The sequence below is a fragment of the Salvelinus alpinus genome, chromosome 30 (genome assembly GCF_045679555.1).
Source record: "Salvelinus alpinus chromosome 30, SLU_Salpinus.1, whole genome shotgun sequence".
Taxonomy (NCBI): Eukaryota; Metazoa; Chordata; class Actinopteri; order Salmoniformes; family Salmonidae; genus Salvelinus; species Salvelinus alpinus.
In genome coordinates this window covers 2,716,038-2,742,750 of record NC_092115.1, presented here as the reverse complement: position 1 = coordinate 2,742,750, position 26,713 = coordinate 2,716,038, and the positions used below count along the sequence as shown (strand labels likewise).

At 41.4% G+C, this 26,713-nt stretch overlaps 2 protein-coding genes and 2 non-coding genes across 4 annotated transcripts; 1 reads left to right on the top strand and 3 right to left on the bottom strand.

Annotated features, from left to right (window-relative positions):
- The first annotated feature begins 1,238 nt into the window (after positions 1 to 1,238).
- On the top strand, positions 1,239 to 6,694 carry LOC139560124 (ankyrin repeat and SOCS box protein 17-like). Its single transcript, XM_071376652.1, has 3 exons — positions 1,239 to 3,155; positions 3,487 to 3,766; positions 4,055 to 6,694. The coding sequence occupies exons 1-3, from the start codon at positions 2,764 to 2,766 to the stop codon at positions 4,259 to 4,261; spliced, it is 879 nt and encodes a 292-aa protein (XP_071232753.1). The 5' UTR covers positions 1,239 to 2,763; the 3' UTR covers positions 4,262 to 6,694.
- Positions 6,695 to 21,326: 14,632 nt separating this feature from the next.
- Positions 21,327 to 21,459, bottom strand: LOC139560683 (small nucleolar RNA SNORA35). Its single transcript, XR_011672022.1, has one exon. It is a non-coding gene; the product is annotated as a small nucleolar RNA SNORA35 (small nucleolar RNA).
- Positions 21,460 to 21,754: 295 nt separating this feature from the next.
- LOC139560187 (small ribosomal subunit protein eS8-like) lies at positions 21,755 to 25,711 on the bottom strand. Its single transcript, XM_071376735.1, has 6 exons — positions 25,496 to 25,711; positions 24,460 to 24,566; positions 23,994 to 24,093; positions 23,374 to 23,549; positions 22,606 to 22,735; positions 21,755 to 21,905 (listed from the first exon to the last, which is right to left on the bottom strand). Exons 1-6 carry the CDS (start codon positions 25,497 to 25,499, stop codon positions 21,796 to 21,798), a joined length of 627 nt encoding a protein of 208 aa, XP_071232836.1. The 5' UTR covers positions 25,500 to 25,711; the 3' UTR covers positions 21,755 to 21,795.
- LOC139560678 (small nucleolar RNA SNORD38) lies at positions 23,782 to 23,850 on the bottom strand. Its single transcript, XR_011672018.1, has one exon. It is a non-coding gene; the product is annotated as a small nucleolar RNA SNORD38 (small nucleolar RNA).
- Positions 25,712 to 26,713: the final 1,002 nt, after the last annotated feature.

Genomic DNA, 26,713 nt, shown 5'->3' with positions numbered 1-26,713 from the left:
TCTCATCAATAACACAACCAGATCTGAGACCAGGCCAGTCAGTCTCATCAATAACACAACCAGATCTGAGACCAGGCCAGTCAGTCTCATCAATAACACAACCAGATCTGAGACCAGACCAGGCAGTCTCATCAATAACACAACCAGATCTGAGACCAGGCCAGGCAGTCTCATCAATAACACAACCAGATCTGAGACCAGGCCAGGCAGTCTCATCAATAACACAACCAGATCTGAGACCAGACCAGGCAGTCTCATCAATAACACAACCAGATCTGAGACCAGGCCAGGCAGTCTCATCAATAACACAACCAGATCTGAGACCAGACCAGGCAGTCTCATCAATAACACAACCAGATCTGAGACCAGGCCAGTCAGTCTCATCAATAACACAACCAGATCTGAGACCAGGCCAGTCAGTCTCATCAATAACACAACCAGATCTGAGACCAGGCCAGGCAGTCTCATCAATAACACAACCAGATCTGAGACCAGACAGTCTCATCAAAACACAACCAGATCTGAGACCAGACAGTCTCATCAAAAGCACAACCAGATCTGAGACCAGGCAGTCTCATCAAAAGCACAACCAGATCTGAGACCAGGCCAGGCAGTCTCATCAAAACACAACCATATCTGAGACCAGGCAGTCTCATCAAAACACAACCAGATCTGAGACCAGACAGTCTCATCAACAACACAACCAGATCTGAGACCAGGCAGTCTCATCAAAAGCACAACCAGGTCTGAGACCAGACAGTCTCATCAAAAGCACAACCAGGTCTGAGAACAGACAGTCTCATCAACAACACAACCATATCTGAGACCAGACAGTCTCATCAACAACACAACCAGGTCTGTTAGTGTCATTCCAGTCCGATGTGTGTTTTGCTGCCCCCTAGCAGATTCACAGAACACTGCAGGTATTCATCTATTCTATTGCGTGACGTTAAGTTGATCAGCTCACCACACAACTCAACTGTATCCACAACACATGATCATGGAAACTTTACCTTTACAGAGATAACACAGATAGGCCGACTGGAATATGTCAGTGGGAACATTTATTGACAACAAATAGTGAGTGTTTTTTTTTTATTGAATGACACTTGAACGTAATGTGACTTATAAAAGGGGTTATAAAAGGGTTATAAGTAGATAATACTTTTTTTAAAGAAAGCTTCTGATAAGTACTTTTATGCATAAAGTCAGCCTTTTATAAATGTATTTTAAATCAGCCAAACACACGAAGGTCTCATGGGAAGGGTTTGGCTGATGTTATGCTGTGTCAAAGGCTGCTTAACGTCAGACAAAGCCGTCCCATGAGACCGTGTGTTTGGCTGAGCTATTGAAGCAGTGGACAAACAGAGACACCGTTGTGCACAGCGGCAGGGAACGCTCTGAAACCTTCCTATCAGAAAAGTCTGTAGTCTGAGCGGTGAAAAACGGAGATTATGAAACCAGGGACCAAGGACAGCGACTCTAGAATAGACATTCTGATGAAGCTTCACGCCCAAAACGTCTATGAATTTAAACGACACGCCGTTGAACAGGAGTTGCTGAAGCAAGATCACTATCGCTCCATGTTTCATATCAACAAGGGGATAAGAACTGTTGAGATGACGTTAAGGGATATAAAAATGATTAGTGGGTATTGTCACCAAACGGAAACTCTCAAGGAGAAACCAAAAGAAGGCTTTCCAAATCTGAGCCTCAGAAATAGTTTGAGAGATTTCCGTAAAGGTAACCAAGAAGAAATTATTTCGATTCTGAACTTGAATGCTAAGTGTACCACCGCACGACCTCACATCCGTCTGGACCACAAAGGAAATGCAAATGGTGACCAGAAAATCGCATCTTCTTCGGGGCGTCTTTTTCGTGCCACGGCATTCAGCGCAGGAGTGATATGTGGTTTCCCTTCAGAAAGTGGATTAATCGATGTATCCATCTCCCCTTTGTTGCCTTGTAACAAAATCCGTTCAAAGTCAGTCATTACAGTAATCAACGACCGTAGGACTGGGATCAACGGAAATGGACCGCTATCTCAGTTCTCGGAGTCGCGCGGCTCAGCCTTTGGTACCAAGGACAGCAACGGCATCCGCGTCACAACAGCCATGTCCAAGACAGCCATAAAGGAAGGCCTGAGAGAGCTGGTCCTGGAGTACAATAGACAAAGGACTATGAGTTATATTGAAAAACAAAAAGTATTACGAGAAAAAGTGTCTGCTTTTATTAATGGACTCTAGCAGAAGAGGAAAAAATGGATAGTTAGCAGAATTTATTAATTAGCAGAATTTAATAATTATTTATTAATGGATAGTTAGCAGAATTTATTAATTAGCAGAATTTAATCATTATTTATTAATGGATAGTTAGCAGAATTTATTAATTAGCAGAATTTAATCATTATTTATTAATGGATAGTTAGCAGAAGAAGAACACGAGAGAATCTTCATGGATATATTTTACGCATGGGCTAGATGGTGTCCATAACCATTTAGGTTAAGACATGAACACCTGTGTTTTTAGCTTCACTATAGCAGGCTATTATTTAACAAGATAGGTGCATTTCATATTTTAGAACAGACTATAAAGTCAAATTATTCAAGCAAACAAGCACTGAATGGCCAAGTGCGAACAATAGAGCGTTCTGCGTAATGACGCGCGTTCATGTACGTGACAATGCTCAGGAATGTATAAATTCTGAAAATGTTTAACAGCCAAGTTTGTACTTGAGGGGAAGGCGAGTGTCCGACCACAACAATGTCGGGTAGCGACGAAGACCACACCGATGGCGAGGATAACGTTTTTCTCAACCTGGTCGCGCGTGTCATCCGGAAACCCCTCTACCGGTTTCCAGGGCAGTGGGGTCACGAGACCTACGAGCCGCGGATCTACAGAAGTCTGGGTACCATCCTACGGAACGCGACCTCGGAAGAATTCGATGCCTTTATAATGGACTTTATTCATTTTGCGCGAACGGCTCAGGCACGCCTGGACATGCAGTTCTACATGGAGTTCATTAACGTGTGCACCAATACCATCCTTCACTGGGTGTTTGCGCGCAGGTGCAGCGCCGACATAGTCCGGAAGCTGATGGAGAGGACGTCGGTGTTTCTGCAGGACCAGACTAACAACCTGGCCATAGCATGGAGGTAAAATACGTATTTACATTTTTTTTTAAATGTTTTACCCTAAAACGCTGATAAAACTGTCAACACTAAATGTTGGCCTAATTTCATTTCACAACCACCTGAGCCATCAAGATCCAGCCAGACCTCTTGGCAGAGACTGTAGTAGTACAGTATCCTCCCATACAGGAAAACACTAGTAATCAGACTGGTGATAGTCGGGTTATAAGAGAACGTGGTAAAAATAGTCCTACAGCTGCGGTCTTCAACTCTGGTGTAGCGTATTAGTGTTGGGCCGGAATAAAAGCCTGCATCATCAGTAGGGACACAAACACAATTCCACTTTTCTCTCCAGGTGTTTCACACCCATCTACAGCCCCAGCCCCGTGGGCGGGGTAACCCCACTGATGTTCGTGGCCCAGAACAGGCAGTATGACGTGCTGAAGGTGTTGCTGCAGTATGGGATGCTGGAGAAGGAGAGGAGACCCACCTACATCATCATCTCTGTCCTGTTTAACCCCCCGAGACTGGAGGCGCTGGATGAACGCTGTCACGCCACCGTCACCAGGGAACTCAGGGACTGTATGGCTCTGTGCTTCAGGGTGCTGAGCCATGTATCCATGTCTGAAATAGAGGTCAGTTTATATATATATATATATACACACACACACACACAGAGGGATCTCAGACTGACTGTCTGTTTCATGGCGCTCAGCCATGTCTCTCTCTCAGCCACAGAGGTCAGTTGATTTAATTTCCATCACAGACATCAGTGGACTACAGTAGGACTATACAAAACAAGCAACACTTCTTCTTGTGTAGAATGCTGGGTAAAGCAAACGGTTTAAAGCTAATAATAGGAGAACGTCACAATCACACACTAAAGCCATTCTGGTTATTGACATGCATGTCCCTCGTTACAGATGCAGATTGGGTACGGTCGTAAGCCCCTGATTGAAGACTGGAGAGACCACATCCCCCCGAGTCGCTACAAGGACCCCTGTGAACTGACCCACCTCTGCCGTATGGTGGTTCGGACCTCTCTGCTGGCCAGGGGCCGCTTACCGGACGGCATCAAGTCGCTACCACTCCCTACACTCCTCCAAGGCTATCTCAACCTGGAGAGCTGACCTGGCTATGTTTTACCTGGTCTTGGTGAGGTCATGTGGTCTGGAAAAACTCCTGGCTTTGCTATTAAAACAACCAGGAGGATGGAGTTTCTCTTTTATTAAAGTGGCTGCAAATCAAATCAAAATGTGTTTTATGAAGTCCTTTTAACATCAGTCACAAAGTGCTTTACAGTTACCCCCCCACCGAAACCGTAAAGAGCAAAAGCAGAAGCTGAACAACTGTCTAGAAAGAAGAAACCTGTCGGGAGAAACCTCTGAGGAACCCCTGAGGAACCCCTGGGGAACCCCTGAGGAACCCCTGAGGAACCCCTGAGGAACCCATCCTCTATTGGCTGTACTGGTTATGTGGCCATTATACGTTCCTGGGTGTCCACATCACCAAGAAACTATCATGGTCCAAACACACCAACACAGTCATGAAGAAGCACGACAAAACCTCTTCCCCTAGGAGGCTGAAAAGATGTGTCGTGGGCCCTCAGATCCTTAAAAAGTTCTACAGCTGCACCATTGAGAGCATCTTGACTGGCTGCATCACCGCCTGGTATGGCAACTGGTTTGGCATCCGACCGCAAGGCGCTACAGAGGGTAGTGAGTATGGCCCAGGACATCACTGGGGCCGAGCTCCCTGCCATCCAGGAACTCTATACCAGGCGGTGTCAGAGGAAAGCTCTAAAAATGATCAAAGACTCCAGTTATAGATAATGCTCTCTGCTACCGCACAGCAAGCGGTACCGATGCACCAAGTCTGGAACCAACAGGACCCTGAACAGCTTCTACCCTCAAGCCATAAGACTGTTAAATAGTTATCTGCACTGACAAGTTTTGCACTAAGTCTTTGAATCATCACATACATTGCTACTACTGTCTATTATCTGTCCTGTTAGACAGTCACTTTACCCCTACCTATATGTACATACTGTATATACCTCAATTACCTCGTACCCCTTCACAGCAACTTGGACCTGGTAACCCGTGTATATAGCCAAGTTATAGTTATTCATTGTGTATTTATTCCTTGTGTTATTCTTTTTCTATTATGTTCTATGTTGGATTGGGCCCATAAGTAAGCGTTTCACTGTTAGTTTACACCTGTTGTTAAAATTTTACATTTGTTTAGACAAATTAAAGGTGAATTGAAGGTTTCTGTAATACCACGTCTCTCCCAGATAACAAAAAGTTACGGAACCTAAACTTTGAGTCATTTGGCATCTACAGAGATACAATGATAGATATTCTCTCTCCTCCCTCTGGCTCTCTCTGGCTCTCTCTGGCTCTCTCTCATCTCTCTCTCTGTAATTTACATGAGTGAATTACAGGTCTGGTTGCTGTAACACCTGGGTTCTCTCTGCCAGCACACAGGATGTTGAGTTTCAGAACCAGGTTGGAAGTGTGCATCCTATGGAAAACACAGAGATACACATAAATATATCATACTCTATCTGTCGCTCTGTCTTGTCATACTCTGTCGCTCTGTCTGAAGAATCTAAAATATATTTTTGGTTTACTACATAATTCCATATGTGATATTTCATAGTTTTGACTGTTGGTATGATGTTCTTTTTCTGAAATGCTGTGTTACTTTTACGCCAGATGTAACGGGATGCACACCTTCCAAAAAGTTCAACTTTCGTCTTGTCAGTCCACAGAATATTTTCCCAAAAGTCTCAGGGATCATCAAGATGTTTTTTGCCAAAAGTGAGACAAGCCTTGATGTTCTTTTTGGTCAGCAGTGGTTTTCTCCTTGGAACTATGCCATGGATACCATTTCTGCCAAGTCTCTTACTTATGGTTGAGTCATGAACACTGACCTTAACTGAGGCAAGTGAGGCCTGCAGTTCTTTAGATGTTGTTGTGGGTTCTTTTGTGACCTCTTGGATGAGTCGTCGCTGTGCTCTTGGGGTAGTTCTGGTAGGCCGGCCACTCCTGGGAAGGTTCACCACTGTTCAAAATGTTCTCCATTTGTGGATAATGTCTCTCACCGTGGTTCGCTGTCACCGTGGTTCGCTGTCACCGTGGTTCGCTGTCACCGTGGTTCGCTGGAGTCCCAAAGCTTTAGAAATGGCTTTGTAACTCTTTCCAGACTGATAGATGTCAATTACTTTGTTTCTCATCTGTTCCTGAATTTCTTTGAATCGCGACATGATGTCTTGCTTTTTGAGATCTTTTGGCCTACTTCACTTTGTCAGACAGGATCTATTTAAGGGATTTCTTGATTCAACAGGTCTGGCAGTAATCAGACCTGGGTGTGGCTAGTGAGACAGAGAGGGGCTTCTACTGACCTGGGTGTGGCTAGTGAAATTGAACTCAGCTTTCCAAACATGTGATTAACCACATTAATGTCATGATTTAACAAGGTGGGGCAATTACTTTGTCACATAGGGCCATGAAGGTTCGGATAGCTTTTTTCCCTTATTAATAAATACAATTATCACTTAAAAACTGCATTTTGTGTTTACTTGGGTTATCTTTGTGTATTATTAAAATTTGTTTGATGATCTGAAACATTTAAGTGTGTCACGATCGTCGTATAGAGGAGAAGAAGAGGACCAGCGTGATAAGTGTTCATTATTTTAATTAAAATATGAAACACTTGACAAAACAACCAAAACGATAAACGAACAGTCCTGTAAGGTGAACACACAAAACAGAAAACAACCACCCACAAACACAGATGGGAACAGGCTACCTAAGTATGATTCTCAATCAGAGACAACGATAGACAGCTGCCTCTGATTGAGAACCATACCAGGCCAAACACACAGAAATACAAAACAAGGACAACATAGAATACCAGACATAGAATGCCCACCCCAACTCACGCCCTGACCAACCAAAATAGAGACATAAAAAGGATCTCTACGGTCAGGGCGTGACAAAGTGTGATAAATGTGCAAAAAAAATAAGAAATCAGGAAGTGGGCAAATACTTTTTCACAGCACTGTATATATATATATACACTACCGGTCAAAAGTTTTAGAACACCTACTCATTCAAGGGTTTTTCTTTATTCTTACTATTTTCTACCTTGTAGAATAATAGTGAAGACATCAAAACTATGAAATAACACATATGGAATCATGTAGTAACCAAAAATATATTTTAGATTTTAGATTCTTCAAATAGCCACCCTTTGTCATGATGACAGCTTTGCACACTCCTGGCATTCTCTCAACCAGCTTCACCTGGAATGCTTTTCCAACCATCTTGAAGGAGTACCCACATATGCTGAGCACTTGTTGGCTGCTTTTCCTTCACTCTGCGGTCCGACTCATCCCAAACCATCTCAATTGGGTTGAGGTCGGGGGATTGTGGAGGCCAGGTCATCTGATGCAGCACTCCATCACTCTCCTCCTTGGTAAATAGCCCTTACACAGCCTTGTTGAAAAACAAATGATAGTCTCACAAAGACACGGCGGTTGGAACCAAATATCTCCAATTTGGACTCCAGACCAAAGGACAAATTTCCACCAGTCTAATGTCCATTGCTTGTGTTTCTTGGCCCAAGAAAGTCTCTTCTTCTATTGGTGGTTTCTTTGCAGCAATTCAACCATGAAGGTCTCATTCACACAGTCTTTTCTGAACAGTTGATATTTAGATGGCGGTCCTCATGAGAGCCAGTTTCATCATAGCGCTTGATGGGTTTTGCGACTGCACCTTCAACTTTCAAAGTTCTTGAAATGTTCCATATTGACTGATCTTTATGTCTTAAAGTAATGATGGACTGTCGTTTTCTCTTTGCTTATTTGAGCTGTTCGTGCCATCATTTGGACTTGGTCTTTTACCAAAATAGGGCTATCTTCTGTATACCCCGCCTACCTTGTCACAACACAACTGATTGGCTCAAACGCATTAAGAAAGAAAGAAATTCCACAAATTAATTTATAACAAGGCACACCTTTAATTAAAATGCATTCCAGGTGACGACCTCATGAAGCTGGTTGAGAGAATGCCAAGAGTGTTCAAAGCTGTCATCAAGACAAAGGGTGGTATGTATATATACAGTATGTATGTACGTATGTATATATACAGTATGCATGTATACAGTATGTATGTTATGTATGTATGTATATATACAGTATGTATGTATGTAAATATACAGTATGTATGTATGTATGTATATATACAGCATGTATGTATGTATATATACAGTATGTATGTATGTATGTATATATACAGTATGTATGTATACAGTATGTATGTATATATACGGTATGTATGTATGAATGTATATATACAGTATGTATGTATATATACAGTATGTATGTATATATACAGTATGTATGTATGTTTGTATGTATGTATGTATGTATGTATATATACAGTATGTATGTATGTATATAATATGTATGTATGTATGTATATATACAGTATGTATGTATGTATATATACAGTATGTATGTATGTATATTATTTTACTGCTCTAAGGATATAGTTATTGTTTGGGTAACCTTATTGACTATTATGTATTGATTTTTACCTCACGTATTTTTTCACTCTTTATGCGATGCGGAGAGCACCGGAAGAAGAATTACCATATAATTACCATATAATTATCATAGTGAATTATTGTAATGTTTGTTTAATCCCAAAAGGGATGGGTTGTCAATTGGCGAATTCACACACAAATAAAATATAATTTATATAGTTGATATGTTCCACAACTTTGCTGTGAGAATATGATGGGAAGAGGAGAGAAGAGGTTGCTGTTTCTCTACCAACTCTATATTTCACCAACTATGAAATAACACATATGGAATCATGTAGTAACCAAAAATATATTTTAGATTTTAGATTCTTCAAATAGCCACCCTTTGTCATGATGACAGCTTTGCACACTCCTGGCATTCTCTCAACCAGCTTCACCTGGAATGCTTTTCCAACCATCTTGAAGGAGTTCCCACATATGCTGAGCACTTGTTGGCTGCTTTTCCTTCACTCTGCGGTCCGACTCATCCCAAACCATCTCAATTGGGTTGAGGTCGGGGGATTGTGGAGGCCAGGTCATCTGATGCAGCACTCCATCACTCTCCTCCTTGGTAAATAGCCCTTACACAGCCTGGAGGTGTGTTGGGTCATTGTCCTGTTGAAAAACAAATGATAGTCTCACAAAGACACGGCGGTTGGAACCAAATATCTCCAATTTGGACTCCAGACCAAAGGACAAATTTCCACCAGTCTAATGTCCATTGCTTGTGTTTCTTGGCCCAAGAAAGTCTCTTCTTCTATTGGTGGTTTCTTTGCAGCAATTCAACCATGAAGGTCTCATTCACACAGTCTTTTCTGAACAGTTGATATTTAGATGGCGGTCCTCATGAGAGCCAGTTTCATCATAGCGCTTGATGGGTTTTGCGACTGCACCTTCAACTTTCAAAGTTCTTGAAATGTTCCATATTGACTGATCTTTATGTCTTAAAGTAATGATGGACTGTCGTTTTCTCTTTGCTTATTTGAGCTGTTCGTCTTTTACCAAAATAGGGCTATCTTCTGTATACCCCGCCTACCTTGTCACAACACAACTGATTGGCTCAAACGCATTAAGAAAGAAAGAAATTCCACAAATTAATTTATAACAAGGCACACCTTTAATTAAAATGCATTCCAGGTGACGACCTCATGAAGCTGGTTGAGAGAATGCCAAGAGTGTTCAAAGCTGTCATCAAGACAAAGGGTGGCTACTTTGAAGAATCTCAAAGCCTGAAGGAGGAGAGATTACTAGAAACAAACTTGGTTTACCGTTTTTATATGTGGATTAATTGTCGGATTAGAGGACCTTGTGCATTTCAGGTAAAATAACAACCCAATGTTTATATCCCAGGACAAATGAGCTAGCAACAGCAAGCTAGCTAAATTGCCATGAATAATGCTTTTCGATCTGTCCCCAAATTAATATAGTTGGTTCAGCGTTCCCCTTGGGCCATAGAGTTTAAATATACCACACCCCCTTGGGCCATAGAGTTTAAATATACCACACCCCCTTGGGCCAAAGAGTTTAAATATACCACACCCCTTTGGGCCATAGAGTTTAAATATACCACACCCCCATGGGCCAAAGAGTTTAAATATACCACACCCCCTTGGGCCAAAGAGTTTAAATATACCACACCCCCATGGGCCATAGAGTTTAAGTATACCACACCCCCTTGGGCCAAAGAGTTTAAATATACCACACCCCCTTGGGCCATAGAGTTTAAATATACCACACCCCTTGGGCCATAGAGTTTAAATATACCAAGCCCCCTTGGGCCAAAGAGTTTAAATATACCACACCCCCTTGGGCCATAGAGTTTAAATATACCACACCCCCATGGGCCATAGAGTTTAAGTATACCACACCCCCTTGGGCCAAAGAGTTTAAATATACCACACCCCCTTGGGCCATAGAGTTTAAATATACCACACCCCTTGGGCCATAGAGTTTAAATATACCAAGCCCCCTTGGGCCAAAGAGTTTAAATATACCACACCCCCTTGGGCCATAGAGTTTAAATATACCACACCCCCATGGGCCATAGAGTTTAAGTATACCACACCCCCTTGGGCCAAAGAGTTTAAATATACCACACCCCCTTGGGCCATAGAGTTTAAATATACCACACCCCTTGGGCCATAGAGTTTAAATATACCACGCCCCCTTGGGCCAAAGAGTTTAAATATACCACACCCCCTTGGGCCATAGAGTTTAAATATACCACACCCCCTTGGGCCAAAGAGTTTAAATATACCACACCCCCTTGGGCCATAGAGTTTAAATATACCACACCCCCTTGGGCCAAAGAGTTTAAATATACCACACCCCCTTGGGCCATAGAGTTTAAATATACCACACCCCCTTGGGCCTTATTGCTTAAATTCTCATCAATAAAGCACAGCTGCTTTAAAACTGTACAAATATTTAGGTTCTATGTGGTAAATGGCAGGTCTGTATATATATTGTGTATAGGCTTGTCTCCCATATAAATCTTCTCTTTGTGCCAGACTGGTTTCAAATGCCTTGTGTTTCTTTTCTCTGTATTTATTTATCGGGATATGTTATATGTATTTTAGTATATATACAGTATGTATGTATATATGCAGTATGTAGGTTATGTATGTTAGTATATATACAGTATGTATGTATATATACAGTATGTATGTTATGTATATATACAGTATGTATGTATGTATGTATGTATGTATGTATGTATATATACAGTATGTATGTTATGTATGTTAGTATATATACAGTATGTATGTTATGTATGTTAGTATATATACAGTATGTATGTATATATACAGTATGTATGTTATGTATATATACAGTATGTATGTATGTATGTATGTATGTATATATACAGTATGTATGTATGTATGTATATATACAGTATGTATGTATGTATGTATGTATGTATATATACAGTATGTATGTACGTATGTATATATACAGTATGTATGTATGTATGTATGTATGTATGTATACAGTATGTATGTATGTATATATACAGTATGTATGTTATGTATGTATGTTAGTATATATACAGTATGTATGTATGTATACAGTATGTATGTATATATACAGTATGTATGTTATGTATGTTAGTATATATACAGTATGTATGTATGTATACAGTATGTATGTATGTATGTATATATACAGTATGTATGTTATGTATGTATGTATATATACAGTATGTATGTACGTATGTATATATACAGTATGCATGTATACAGTATGTATGTTATGTATGTATGTATATATACAGTATGTATGTATGTAAATATACAGTATGTATGTATGTATGTATATATACAGCATGTATGTATGTATATATACAGTATGTATGTATGTATGTATATATACAGTATGTATGTATACAGTATGTATGTATATATACGGTATGTATGTATGAATGTATATATACAGTATGTATGTATATATACAGTATGTATGTATATATACAGTATGTATGTATATATACAGTATGTATGTATGTTTGTATGTATGTATGTATGTATATATACAGTATGTATGTATGTATATATACAATATGTATGTATGTATGTATATATACAGTATGTATGTATGTATATATACAGTATGTATGTATGTATATTATTTTACTGCTCTAAGGATATAGTTATTGTTTGGGTAACCTTATTGACTATTATGTATTGATTTTTACCTCACGTATTTTTTCACTCTTTATGCGATGCGGAGAGCACCGGAAGAAGAATTACCATATAATTACCATATAATTATCATAGTGAATTATTGTAATGTTTGTTTAATCCCAAAAGGGATGGGTTGTCAATTGGCGAATTCACACACAAATAAAATATAATTTATATAGTTGATATGTTCCACAACTTTGCTGTGAGAATATGATGGGAAGAGGAGAGAAGAGGTTGCTGTTTCTCTACCAACAAACAAAGACTGACAGCAGTGTGTGCATTTGCACCTGTGTGTGTGTGTGTGTGTGTGTGTGTGTGTGTGTGTGTGTGTGTGTGTGTGTGTGTGTGTGTGTGTGTGTGTGTGTGTGTGTGTGTGTGTGTGTGTGTGTGCGTGCCCCGATTTCTAAGGCCTTCTCTAATGAGAGCCTGTGGGGTTTCTGTGTAGCCTGACAACCATAATGTTTGTCTGCCGCTGCCCAGGGACCAGGCTGTATGTAGGTTGTACTACATCTCTACTAAACTGGATATATCCTAGGTTGTACTACATCTCTACTAAACTGGACATATCCTAGGTTGTACTGCATCTCTACTAAACTGGACATATCCTAGGCTGTACTACATCTCTACTAAACTGGACATATCCTAGGCTGTACTACATCTCTACTAAACTGGACATATCCTAGGCTGTACTCCATCTCTACTAAACTGGACATATCCTAGGCTGTACTCCATCTCTACTAAACTGGACATATCCTAGGCTGTACTCCATCTCTACTAAACTGGACATATCCTAGGCTGTACTACATCTCTACTAAACTGGACATATCCTAGGCTGTACTACATCTCTACTAAACTGGACATATCCTAGGCTGTACTACATCTCTACTAAACTGGACATATCCTAGGCTGTACTACATCTCTACTAAACTGGACATATCCTAGGCTGTACTACATCTCTACTAAACTGGACATATCCTAGGCTGTACTACATCTCTACTAAACTGGACATATCCTAGGCTGTACTACATCTCTACTAAACTGGACATATCCTAGGCTGTACTACATCTCTACTAAACTGGACATATCCTATGCTGTACTCCATCTCTACTAAACTGGACATATCCTAGGATGTACTACATCTCTACTAAACTGGACATATCCTAGGCTGTACTACATCTCTACTAAACTGGACATATCCTATGCTGTACTCCATCTCTACTAAACTGGACATATCCTAGGCTGTACTCCATCTCTACTAAACTGGACATATCCTAGGCTGTACTACATCTCTACTAAACTGGACATATCCTAGGCTGTACTCCATCTCTACTAAACTGGACATATCCTAGGCTGTACTACATCTCTACTAAACTGGACATATCATAGGCTGTACTACATCTCTACTAAACTGGACATATCCTAGGCTGTACTCCATCTCTACTAAACTGGACATATCCTAGGCTGTACTACATCTCTACTAAACTGGACATATCCTAGGCTGTACTACATCTCTACTAAACTGGACATATCCTAGGCTGTACTACATCTCTACTAAACTGGACATATCCTAGGCTGTACTACATCTCTACTAAACTGGACATATCCTAGGCTGTACTACATCTCTACTAAACTGGACATATCCTAGGCTGTACTCCATCTCTACTAAACTGGACATATCCTAGGCTGTACTCCATCTCTACTAAACTGGACATATCCTAGGCTGTACTACATCTCTACTAAACTGGACATATCCTAGGCTGTACTACATCTCTACTAAACTGGACATATCCTAGGCTGTACTACATCTCTACTAAACTGGACATATCCTAGGCTGTACTCCATCTCTACTAAACTGGACATATCCTAGGCTGTACTACATCTCTACTAAACTGGACATATCCTAGGCTGTACTACATCTCTACTAAACTGGACATATCCTAGGCTGTACTACATCTCTACTAAACTGGACATATCCTAGGCTGTACTACATCTCTACTAAACTGGACATATCCTAGGCTGTACTACATCTCTACTAAACTGGACATATCCTAGGCTGTACTCCATCTCTACTAAACTGGACATATCCTAGGCTGTACTCCATCTCTACTAAACTGGACATATCCTAGGCTGTACTCCATCTCTACTAAACTGGACATATCCTAGGCTGTACTACATCTCTACTAAACTGGACATATCCTAGGCTGTACTCCATCTCTACTAAACTGGACATATCCTAGGCTGTACTCCATCTCTACTAAACTGGACATATCCTAGGCTGTACTCCATCTCTACTAAACTGGACATATCCTAGGCTGTACTCCATCTCTACTAAACTGGACATATCCTAGGCTGTACTCCATCTCTACTAAACTGGACATATCCTAGGCTGTACTCCATCTCTACTAAACTGGACATATCCTAGGCTGTACTCCATCTCTACTAAACTGGACATATCCTAGGCTGTACTACATCTCTACTAAACTGGACATATCCTAGGCTGTACTACATCTCTACTAAACTGGACATATCCTAGGCTGTACTACATCTCTACTAAACTGGACATATCCTAGGCTGTACTACATCTCTACTAAACTGGACATATCCTAGGCTGTACTACATCTCTACTAAACTGGACATATCCTAGGCTGTACTACATCTCTACTAAACTGGACATATCCTAGGCTGTACTACATCTCTACTAAACTGGACATATCCTAGGCTGTACTCCATCTCTACTAAACTGGACATATCCTAGGCTGTACTACATCTCTACTAAACTGGACATATCCTAGGCTGTACTACATCTCTACTAAACTGGACATATCGTAGGCTGTACTCCATCTCTACTAAACTGGACATATCCTAGGCTGTACTCCATCTCTACTAAACTGGACATATCCTAGGCTGTACTACATCTCTACTAAACTGGACATATCCTAGGCTGTACTCCATCTCTACTAAACTGGACATATCCTAGGCTGTACTCCATCTCTACTAAACTGGACATATCCTAGGCTGTACTCCATCTCTACTAAACTGGACATATCCTAGGCTGTACTACATCTCTACTAAACTGGACATATCCTAGGCTGTACTACATCTCTACTAAACTGGACATATCCTAGGCTGTACTACATCTCTACTAAACTGGACATATCCTAGGCTGTACTCCATCTCTACTAAACTGGACATATCCTAGGCTGTACTACATCTCTACTAAACTGGACATATCCTAGGCTGTACTACATCTCTACTAAACTGGACATATCCTAGGCTGTACTACATCTCTACTAAACTGGACATATCCTAGGCTGTACTCCATCTCTACTAAACTGGACATATCCTAGACTGTACTACATCTCTACTAAACTGGACATATCCTAGGCTGTACTCCATCTCTACTAAACTGGACATATCCTAGACTGTACTACATCTCTACTAAACTGGACATATCCTAGGCTGTACTACATCTCTACTAAACTGGACATATCCTAGGTTGTACTACATCTCTACTAAACTGGACATATCCTAGGCTGTACTACATCTCTACTAAACTGGACATATCCTAGGCTGTACTCCATCTCTACTAAACTGGACATATCCTAGGCTGTACTACATCTCTACTAAACTGGACATATCCTGGGCTGTACTACATCTCTACTAAACTGGACATATCCTAGGCTGTACTCCATCTCTACTAAACTGGACATATCCTAGGCTGTACTCCATCTCTACTAAACTGGACATATCCTAGGCTGTACTACATCTCTACTAAACTGGACATATCCTAGGCTGTACTACATCTCTACTAAACTGGACATATCCTAGGCTGTACTACATCTCTACTAAACTGGACATATCCTAGGCTGTACTACATCTCTACTAAAATGGAGATATCCTAGGCTGTACTACATCTCTACTAAACTGGACATATCCTAGGCTGTACTACATCTCTACTAAACTGGACATATCCTAGGCTGTACTCCATCTCTACTAAACTGGACATATCCTAGGCTGTACTACATCTCTACTAAACTGGACATATCCTAGGCTGTACTACATCTCTACTAAACTGGACATATCCTAGGCTGTACTCCATCTCTACTAAACTGGACATATCCTAGGCTGTACTACATCTCTACTAAACTGGACATATCCTGGGCTGTACTACATCTCTACTAAACTGGACATATCCTAGGCTGTACTCCATCTCTACTAAACTGGACATATCCTAGGCTGTACTCCATCTCTACTAAACTGGACATATCCTAGGCTGTACTACATCTCTACTAAACTGGACATATCCTAGGCTGTACTACATCTCTACTAAACTGGACATATCCTAGGCTGTACTACATCTCTACTAAACTGGACATATCCTAGGCTGTACTACATCTCTACTAAAATGGAGATATCCTAGGCTGTACTACATCTCTACTAAACTGGACATATCCTAGGCTGTACTACATCTCTACTAAACTGGACATATCCTAGGCTGTACTCCATCTCTACTAAACTGGACATATCCTAGGCTGTACTACATCTCTACTAAACTGGACATATCCTAGGCTGTACTACATCTCTACTAAACTGGACATATCCTAGGCTGTGCTACATCTCTACTAAACTGGACATATCCTAGGCTGTACTACATCTCTACTAAACTGGACATATCCTAGGCTGTACTACATCTCTACTAAACTGGACATATCCTAGGCTGTACTACATCTCTACTAAACTGGACATATCCTAGGCTGTACTACATCTCTACTAAACTGGACATATCCTAGGCTGTACTCCATCTCTACTAAACTGGACATATCCTAGGCTGTACTACATCTCTACTAAACTGGACATATCCTAGGCTGTACTATATCTCTACTAAACTGGACATATCCTAGGTTGTACTACATCTCTACTAAACTGGACATATCCTAGGCTGTACTACATCTCTACTAAACTGGACATATCCTAGGCTGTACTACATCTCTACTAAACTGGACATATCCTAGGCTGTACTACATCTCTACTAAACTGGACATATCCTAGGCTGTACTACATCTCTACTAAACTGGACATATCCTAGGCTGTACTACATCTCTACTAAACTGGACATATCCTAGGCTGTACTACATCTCTACTAAACTGGACATATCCTAGGCTGTACTACATCTCTACTAAACTGGACATATCCTAGGCTGTACTACATCTCTACTAAACTGGACATATCCTAGGCTGTACTCCATCTCTACTAAACTGGACATATCCTAGGCTGTACTACATCTCTACTAAACTGGACATATCCTAGGCTGTACTACATCTCTACTAAACTGGACATATCCTAGGTTGTACTCCATCTCTACTAAACTGGACATATCCTAGGCTGTACTACATCTCTACTAAACTGGACATATCCTAGGCTGTACTACATCTCTACTAAACTGGACATATCCTAGGCTGTACTACATCTCTACTAAACTGGACATATCCTAGGCTGTACTACATCTCTACTAAACTGGACATATCCTAGGCTGTACTACATCTCTACTAAACTGGACATATCCTAGGCTGTACTACATCTCTACTAAACTGGACATATCCTAGGCTGTACTACATCTCTACTAAACTGGACATATCCTAGGCTGTACTACATCTCTACTAAACTTTACATATCCTAGGCTGTACTACATCTCTACTAAACTGGACATATCCTAGGTTGTACTACATCTCTACTAAACTAGACATATCCTAGGCTGTACTCCATCTCTACTAAACTGGACATATCCTAGGCTGTACTCCATCTCTACTAAACTGGACATATCCTAGGCTGTACTACATCTCTACTAAACTGGACATATCCTAGGCTGTACTACATCTCTACTAAACTGGACATATCCTAGGCTGTACTACATCTCTACTAAACTGGACATATCCTAGGCTGTACTCCATCTCTACTAAACTGGACATATCCTAGGCTGTACTCCATCTCTACTAAACTGGACATATCCTAGGCTGTACTCCATCTCTACTAAACTGGACATATCCTAGGCTCTACTCCATCTCTACTAAACTGGACATATCCTAGGCTGTACTCCATCTCTACTAAACTGGACATATCCTAGGCTGTACTCCATCTCTACTAAACTGGACATATCCTAGGCTGTACTACATCTCTACTAAACTGGACATATCCTAGGCTGTACTACATCTCTACTAAACTGGACATATCCTAGGCTGTACTACATCTCTACTAAACTGGACATATCCTAGGCTGTACTCCATCTCTACTAAACTGGACATATCCTAGGCTGTACTCCATCTCTACTAAACTGGACATATCCTAGGCTGTACTCCATCTCTACTAAACTGGACATATCCTAGGCTCTACTCCATCTCTACTAAACTGGACATATCCTAGGCTGTACTCCATCTCTACTAAACTGGACATATCCTAGGATGTACTACATCTCTACTAAACTGGACATATCCTAGGCTGTACTCCATCTCTACTAAACTGGACATATCCTAGGTTGTACTACATCTCTACTAAACTGGACATATCCTAGGCTGTACTACATCTCTACTAAACTGGACATATCCTAGGCTGTACTATATCTCTACTAAACTGGACATATCCTAGGTTGTACTACATCTCTACTAAACTGGACATATCCTAGGCTGTACTACATCTCTACTAAACTGGACATATCCTAGGTTGTACTGCATCTCTACTAAACTGGACATATCCTAGGCTGTACTACATCTCTACTAAACTGGACATATCCTAGGCTGTACTCCATCTCTACTAAACTGGACATATCCTAGGCTGTACTACATCTCTACTAAACTGGACATATCCTAGGCTGTACTACATCTCTACTAAACTGGACATATCCTAGGCTGTACTACATCTCTACTAAACTGGACATATCCTAGGCTGTACTACATCTCTACTAAACTGGACATATCCTAGGCTGTACTACATCTCTACTAAACTGGACATATCCTAGGCTGTACTACATCTCTACTAAACTGGACATATCCTAGGCTGTACTCCATCTCTACTAAACTGGACATATCCTAGGCTGTACTCCATCTCTACTAAACTGGACATATCCTAGGCTGTACTACATCTCTACTAAAGTGGACATATCCTAGGCTGTACTACATCTCTACTAAACTGGACATATCCTAGGCTGTACTCCATCTCTACTAAACTGGACATATCCTAGGCTGTACTACATCTCTACTAAACTGGACATATCCTAGGTTGTACTACATCTCTACTAAACTGGACATATCCTAGGCTGTACTACATCTCTACTAAACTGGACATATCCTAGGCTGTACTATGTTGTGGTTTGGAAACCCTTATTCCAGGCAATCATTGCACATCTCCCCCCTGCAATTTGCTACAAAATACTGCAAATGTACTGCTGGTATAATGTATGACTCCACGGGCTGGCTAGTCCAGGACTAGACTAAATATGTGTGAGAAAGCAGCTCAGGAGGTTTCTATCCAATTGGCGACCGATTTTTCATGCAAATATTCAAAAATCCGCATTATGAAAATACTGTAACGACCCTTGGTTTATAAGCGCGGAAATCGACTCTGCCGCTTGAGCATGCTTTTGCGGCACAGTTGATATCGCGCCGGACTTCGGGCTAGAAGGTTGAGGGTTCGAAACCCTCTCCCTGCTGTTTCATTACAATACGTTTCCACCAAACGGACTTATTGTGGATCAAAACCAGTGTGATGTAGGGCACTATATTAATATCACACTACGTATTTATTTGTTTAAGTTTTCATGTACTGAATAAAAATCTAAAGTTCAATGTGTTTCCATCGCATTTTCAACTCCGCTAATTCTGTAACATTATGATGGATAAGAGCGAGATCAGCCAAGCTTCGACCACCAGAATAAGAGCCTGGATATTTATTATAAAGGAGAATCGAGATCACTGTGCACTATCACCACCCTGTGAAGGTCATTATAACTGTTGCCTAATAAACGGCAGTTTCCCACGTCCTAGTGGGAGGTCCATACACACCATATCATTACGTGACTCCAAGTTTACTTCGATATGATGGTTACTATATCAATACTTCCACAAAAAAGGAATTTAATACATTTCTAGTGTAATAAATCAACTAGTCTACATGTAGGGTGTCTACCTTAGTTTTACTTGCTCACACAGAGAAATCAGTCCCATGTGCCTGCCAGTGGTGTAAAGTACTTAAGTAAAAATACTTTAAAGTACTACTTTAGTAGTATTTTTGGGGGTATCCTACGAGCTGGGCGTAATCAGGCAATTAAGAAAATGTACCACTTTAGCATGGAAATACTCAATGCTGCTGCGGTCAGACACGGGTAAGTCCTCCAGCCATCTATATGGCCTGTTGTTCAATCTGCCAGATCCCGCAAATGAAAACATGTGATCCAAATTTAACCCATCTCAAGTCCCACCCAGTTGACTATTCAAAGATGTCCCAAATGGGGCTACCCTGCCGAAACAGGTTTTTGGGCACCAAAGTACCACATCTATGGCAAAGACCTCGCCACCTACGGTAAAGACCTCAGAGAAAAGTCCTTTAGAAACATGTTGTCTGAGCATCTTCATTCTAACCAGTAAGAGTGAACAATACAGCCATGTTAGGAAAAGGTTGGGACAGGTTTCTATTTCTGAAAGACTCCATGTGAAACACTAATTTCTAAAAACCCCCATGCAGTAAACATTCATTTCAAATTTAGACCCAAAAAAAGGGACAATGAAGTTCAGGCAAGAGGTGACTAGAAAACCTCATTACCCAATTTCCAAGTATGTTTTATAAATCAACTCCACCCAAAATCAGCAAATCAGACAAACAGATCAACATTTCACTTTATTAGAGCAGATTTCAATTAATAACCTTGAATATTGTTCTCTGCCATCGAAAGGGAGGGGCCAGTGTTGTGGCCAGCCCTTCTGCCTGTGGCGGAGGTTGATTTGGCATTGGAATGAGACAGGAGAGCCATGGAGATTGGCAGACCTGGCACTAGACAATGCGGCGGCAGCAAAAACCACCAAAACAAAACCCTATTGGAAGATTAGACCCGTTATTAACCCTGATTTTAACCACTAAGGAAGACCGTCTACTGCAACCATTTTAGAAACCACAAACGACACAGATCTGAATATTTAGCCAAGTCCGCTGACCAAATTCAGAACTAGACAACCACCATGTCCAGGAATCAAAACCGAGTATGTCGAGTTAAATAAAAAAATAAAAATAACCTTCCTCTACAGTAGTTAAACACCCAAGAAGATCATGAAGCTATAAAAAAAGACACGTTGACAGCGATGTGGGATGTGTGTTTTTATTGACGTGGTATCAAACAGCAGATCTATTTGCCCTTCTTCGCCTTGATCTTCCTCAGGTAGAACTCCAGCTCCTTGCCCTCCAACACGTAACCATCCACCCTGCCGCACTGGCCGGGCTTGGAGGCAATGCAGGCTGCAGGACGGGAGAGAAAAACGGAAGATAGTTAATGGAGAAGGGGGGGGGGTTGGAGAATGCAATAGGAGTGGGGCAAGAAACGGAGAGAAAGGTACAATTATTACCAAGTCAAAGACAAGCGCACCAACGAGCAAGTAACAGAGGTCCCATCAGAAAATGTTCAAGGTGCATCACCGAGGATTCCGTAACAGAACTGGGTAAGATTTGATCATGAACCTCATAATGCAGTCCGTCCCACAGGGTGTGCCAGTCCAGCACCAACACTCAATTGAACTCATTCCAATGGGGTCAATTAGGTGTTAGTACGTACCAGCTCGTCTCCCTGTTGGGACAGAACCATGCCTGCACTTCCTGTGCACCCCCCAAACCCAATCGACAGGCAGGGAGTGCAGGCTTTTGTTCCAGGCCTACAGTCGCAGCCAATCAGTCAGTTGTGGAAACCATGAATCCCCTCATGTATGTTAATGGTCTGGAACCAAAGTCTATACTCAGTCCCAGGACCCAGATTGAAGAGCAGTGCTATAATTAAGACCTGGATCCACAAAGCTCTGAGTAGGTGTGCTGATAGAGGATCAGTTGCTTTTTAATAAGACATCTGATTTGGACAGATCTTAAAACCATTAACACTACTCAAATGCACCGGAGAGTCTCCTGGGCCGGCAGTGCTAACCAGTAGAACCAGAGGTTGTAGACTCACCGAGGAGTTTCCCCTGCATGAACTGTTCCTCCAGGAGAGGGCTGATCTTGCAGTTCTTCTTGCGCTCTTCAAACTTCTTCTGAATCTTCTTCGACCTCTTCTTGTTGATCACCTCCTCCTCCTCTGGAGTCTAACACAGTAAAGACACAGATTGACGTTAGGCGATTAATGGGCACAATGCTGTAATATAACACCTGTGATTGACTAGCGCAGCTGCCAAGTGTAGCCAACCCCACGGTAAGAGCACTAGTAATTTAGCTGCAATAGTAGAACATTCAATTCCACAGAACATTTAGTGTCACTAAGTTCTCTCGCATTGTAATAAATCCAAGGTCATTCTCAAGAGTCACGAATATCAATCAGTCACTCAGTAGCAGAACTGGACAAAGTTATCTTCATAGAAGAACAGAGATTCTAATCAATATTATGGACAAACGTGAATGTTTCACAGGGATCTGGACAATCAAATCACATTGTATCGGACACATATTTAGTAGATGTTATTGTGGGTGTAGTGAAAGGATTGTGGTCCAAGCTCCAACAGTGAAGTAATATCTAACAATTCACAATTCTAAAGTTAAAGGGCACCGTTTTGGCCACAGCAGCCTCGGCCGTTGTATGCCTTACGCAAAGGAGAGCATGCGAAAAAGGAGCCATTTGGGACACTAATCTGTTGACTGGTACCTAACAGCATAAGAGCCTGTCAGAAGTAGTTCACAATGTAAGGAAACACATAGGAGCCATTTGGGACAGTCTTTGAGTACGTACCAGCTTGGCTCCCTTCTTGCGTCCCAGAGGAGTGGCGAAGTGGGCCTCATACCACTGCCTGTAAGGCAGGCTGTCAACGAGAACGATGCAGTTCTTCACCAAGGTCTTGGTTCTCACCAACTCGTTGTTAGAGGCGTTGTACACCACATCGATGAGCCTGGTTTTACGAGTGCAGCCTGAAGAATATAGACTGCGTCAATAACACCTACGCAACAAAATGATGTGAAACTACTGGAGGTATGAAAGGTAATAATGAAAAGGTATGAAACATTGTTTGAAGAGTAGCCCGGAGAATGAACACAAGGACCATTCGATGTAAGGTGGCATTAAAATCTGAAGAGGCTGTAGTATGGGGTGAAATAGAGTTCAATCCAGTTTGGTTTTAATGACTGAATCTAGCTTTTTGTCTTTCTCAGAGTCACGAATATCGTCACAAGCATTCAGTAGCAGAACTGGACATGGTTATCTTCACGGAAAGACATCACTATTACCCTCCAACCGATTACCATAAACAACACGAGAGACGTACACTCAGAGCCCCAGGAGAAGTTGGTTATCTTCACGGAAAGACATCACTATTACCCTCCAACCGATTACCATAAACAACACGAGAGACGTACACTCAGAGCCCCAGGAGAAGTTGCCCACGTCGACCCTCAGAGCACGGTACTTCTTGTTGCCACCGCGAGTCCTCACCGTGTGAATACGACGGGGTCCGATCTAGGACAAGGGGGTAAGATGGGGAAACATTTATGTTTAGTAGAAAACCAAAAACGCATAATAAAGTGAATTGCGCTACATGCAAAAGGGATACCAAGTTGCCACGACAGCTACACATGTCCCATTGTTTAGTATTGGTGTGTCAGTGTAACTATGACAGTCCGGATCATTGGTAGGTCCTAAACTTTGAACCAAAACGGTCAAAACAGACCTACCTATGGTCAATGTCTAATCATCCACACTCCAGTATAACTAGCAACTAGTGCCCATTCCCAACAGCAATATCACAGGCATCAAGTCTATGTTGAGTTACTATAGCTCAATCCACCCCTAGAATCACTAGAGGTGATTCTGAGTGGTCTTTACCTTGGTGTTTGCAGGAGGACGACCCAGCTCATACTTCCTCTTCTTGTGGTAGGGCTTTCGTTTGCCGCCGGTCTTGCGGCGTTTATGCCAGTTGTCCCTAGAGATACCTGGGTCACAGAAACAAGAGGCAAGACACTGCTGAGAAAGGAGCAAACTGCTGAATTAACACAACAAAACAGTTACTTTCAACGTGCTTGAGTGTCAGTTCTCCAAGGTGGTTATCCGCACTGTAATGTCAGAAACCTAATTGTCATCATTTTCACTCAAGCACACAGCTACTCCGAATAGAGAGCAATTTACCAGTAGACCTATGGTCTCGTGTCTTCTCAAGTATCCCCAGAGGTCTTAGGTGTCCCTGGGTAGGACACCACTGCAGTACCACTAGCCAGCCAAGTACACATGGCTAGCACGTTCCCCTACGCTAGCGTGGTTGTGAGTAGCCATTAGCAAACGTTAGCAAAGTGCCGTGGAGAAAGAGTAACCAGCTGACATACTAACGTTACCTAGTTTAGTAGACACTGTACAGTCTAGTAGATACAAACTTCGAACAATGCAGATTTAGTCTCGATGCAAAGTAATACATTTCGTGAGAGAAAAAGTGGAAGGCATCCGAAGGCCTAGCGCTAGCGAACGACTGCAACACCACTAGCTAGTTATCGAGGACTTGCTAGCAACATTTCAACCAAACCATGCAACCCAGAAATCAATATTAACGTTATGGGGATAAACTATACTTAGAAACAGTAAATATTATAAGCGACTGAGTGCAATTCGAGAAATAGTTGCAAATTAGGCTCAATTGCATGTCTACTGTAGACTAGCCCATGAGAGCCGCCATCTTGTTACATGTCAAGACATTGTTATACAATAATTCCGTTTAAAAAAAGTACCAAATGGGTTATCCGTATAATTTAACAACATAACCATTTGATTTTAAATTACACTTTAACATGCCAAACCATCATAGATGTAGTCCTGATGTAAAACAACTGATGCACAAGGATTTTCGCAGCGACCAGAAGATGAAAACACGTACCCATTCTAAGGCGCCGGGTAGAAAGAGAACACGCAAGGGCTCATGGGGAAGTTTGACGGTGTCAGATATCGCGAGATTGTAAGAGCAGCTCTTCTTCGGATATCTCCAAATGCAGTTCAGCAACCTGGAAATTGAACTACCGTCATCTATGTGTGACCAGACTGTGCACCACCCAGGATGTACTTGAAAGCCCCAAAAGTATTACTGCTGGTATTCAACAGACAGGTGACTGAAATGGGATTTTGGAAGCAGAGAAACGTTTCTCATTATTTTCGACAAAATAGTATCTCCCATAAATTGCTATGTGAATTTTATTTAATTAAGCAAGTCAGTTAAGAACAAATTCTTATTTTCAATGACGGCCTAGGAACAGTGGGTTAACTGCCTTGTTCAGGGGCAGAACGACAGATTTTAACCTTGTATTATCTCTCCATGCAGAAAAAGCTTTTGATAGACTAGGAGGGTCACATCTCTGGTCTGTATTTTGGCGCATATGAGACGTGGCTTCAATTTCATTAATATGGTTAAAATAATATATATTCAGTGCATTCGGAAAGTATTCCGACCCCTTGACTTTTTCCACATTTTGTTACGTTTCAGCCTTATTCGAAAATGGATGAAATAAATCAATTTTCTCAGCAATCTACACACAATGCCCCATAATGACAAAGCGAAAGCAGGTTTTATGAAATTTTTACAAATTAATAAAAAACAGAAATACATGTTTACCTATTCAGACCCCTTTGCTATGAGACTTGAAGTTGAGCTCAGGTGCTTCCTGTTTCCATTGATCATCCTTGAGATGTTTCTACAACTTGGAGTCCACCTGTGGTAAATTCAATTGATTGGACATGATTTGGAAAGGCACACACCTGTCTATATAAGTTCCCACAGTTGACAGTGCATGTCAGAGTAAAAACCAAGCCATGAGGAATTGTCTGTAGAGCTCCGAGACAGGATTGTGTCAAGGGCACAGATCTGGGGAGGGGTACCAAAACCTTATAGCAACATTGAAGGTCCCCAAAAACACAGTGGGCTCCATCATTCTTAAATGGAAGAAGTTCGGAATCACCAAGACTCTTCCTAGAGCTGGCCGCCCGGCCAAACTGAACAATCGGGGGAGAAGGGCCTTGGTCAGAAAGGTGACCAAGAACCCGATGGTCACTCTGACAGAACTCTTGAGTTCCTCTGTGGAGATGGGAGAACATTCCAGAAGGA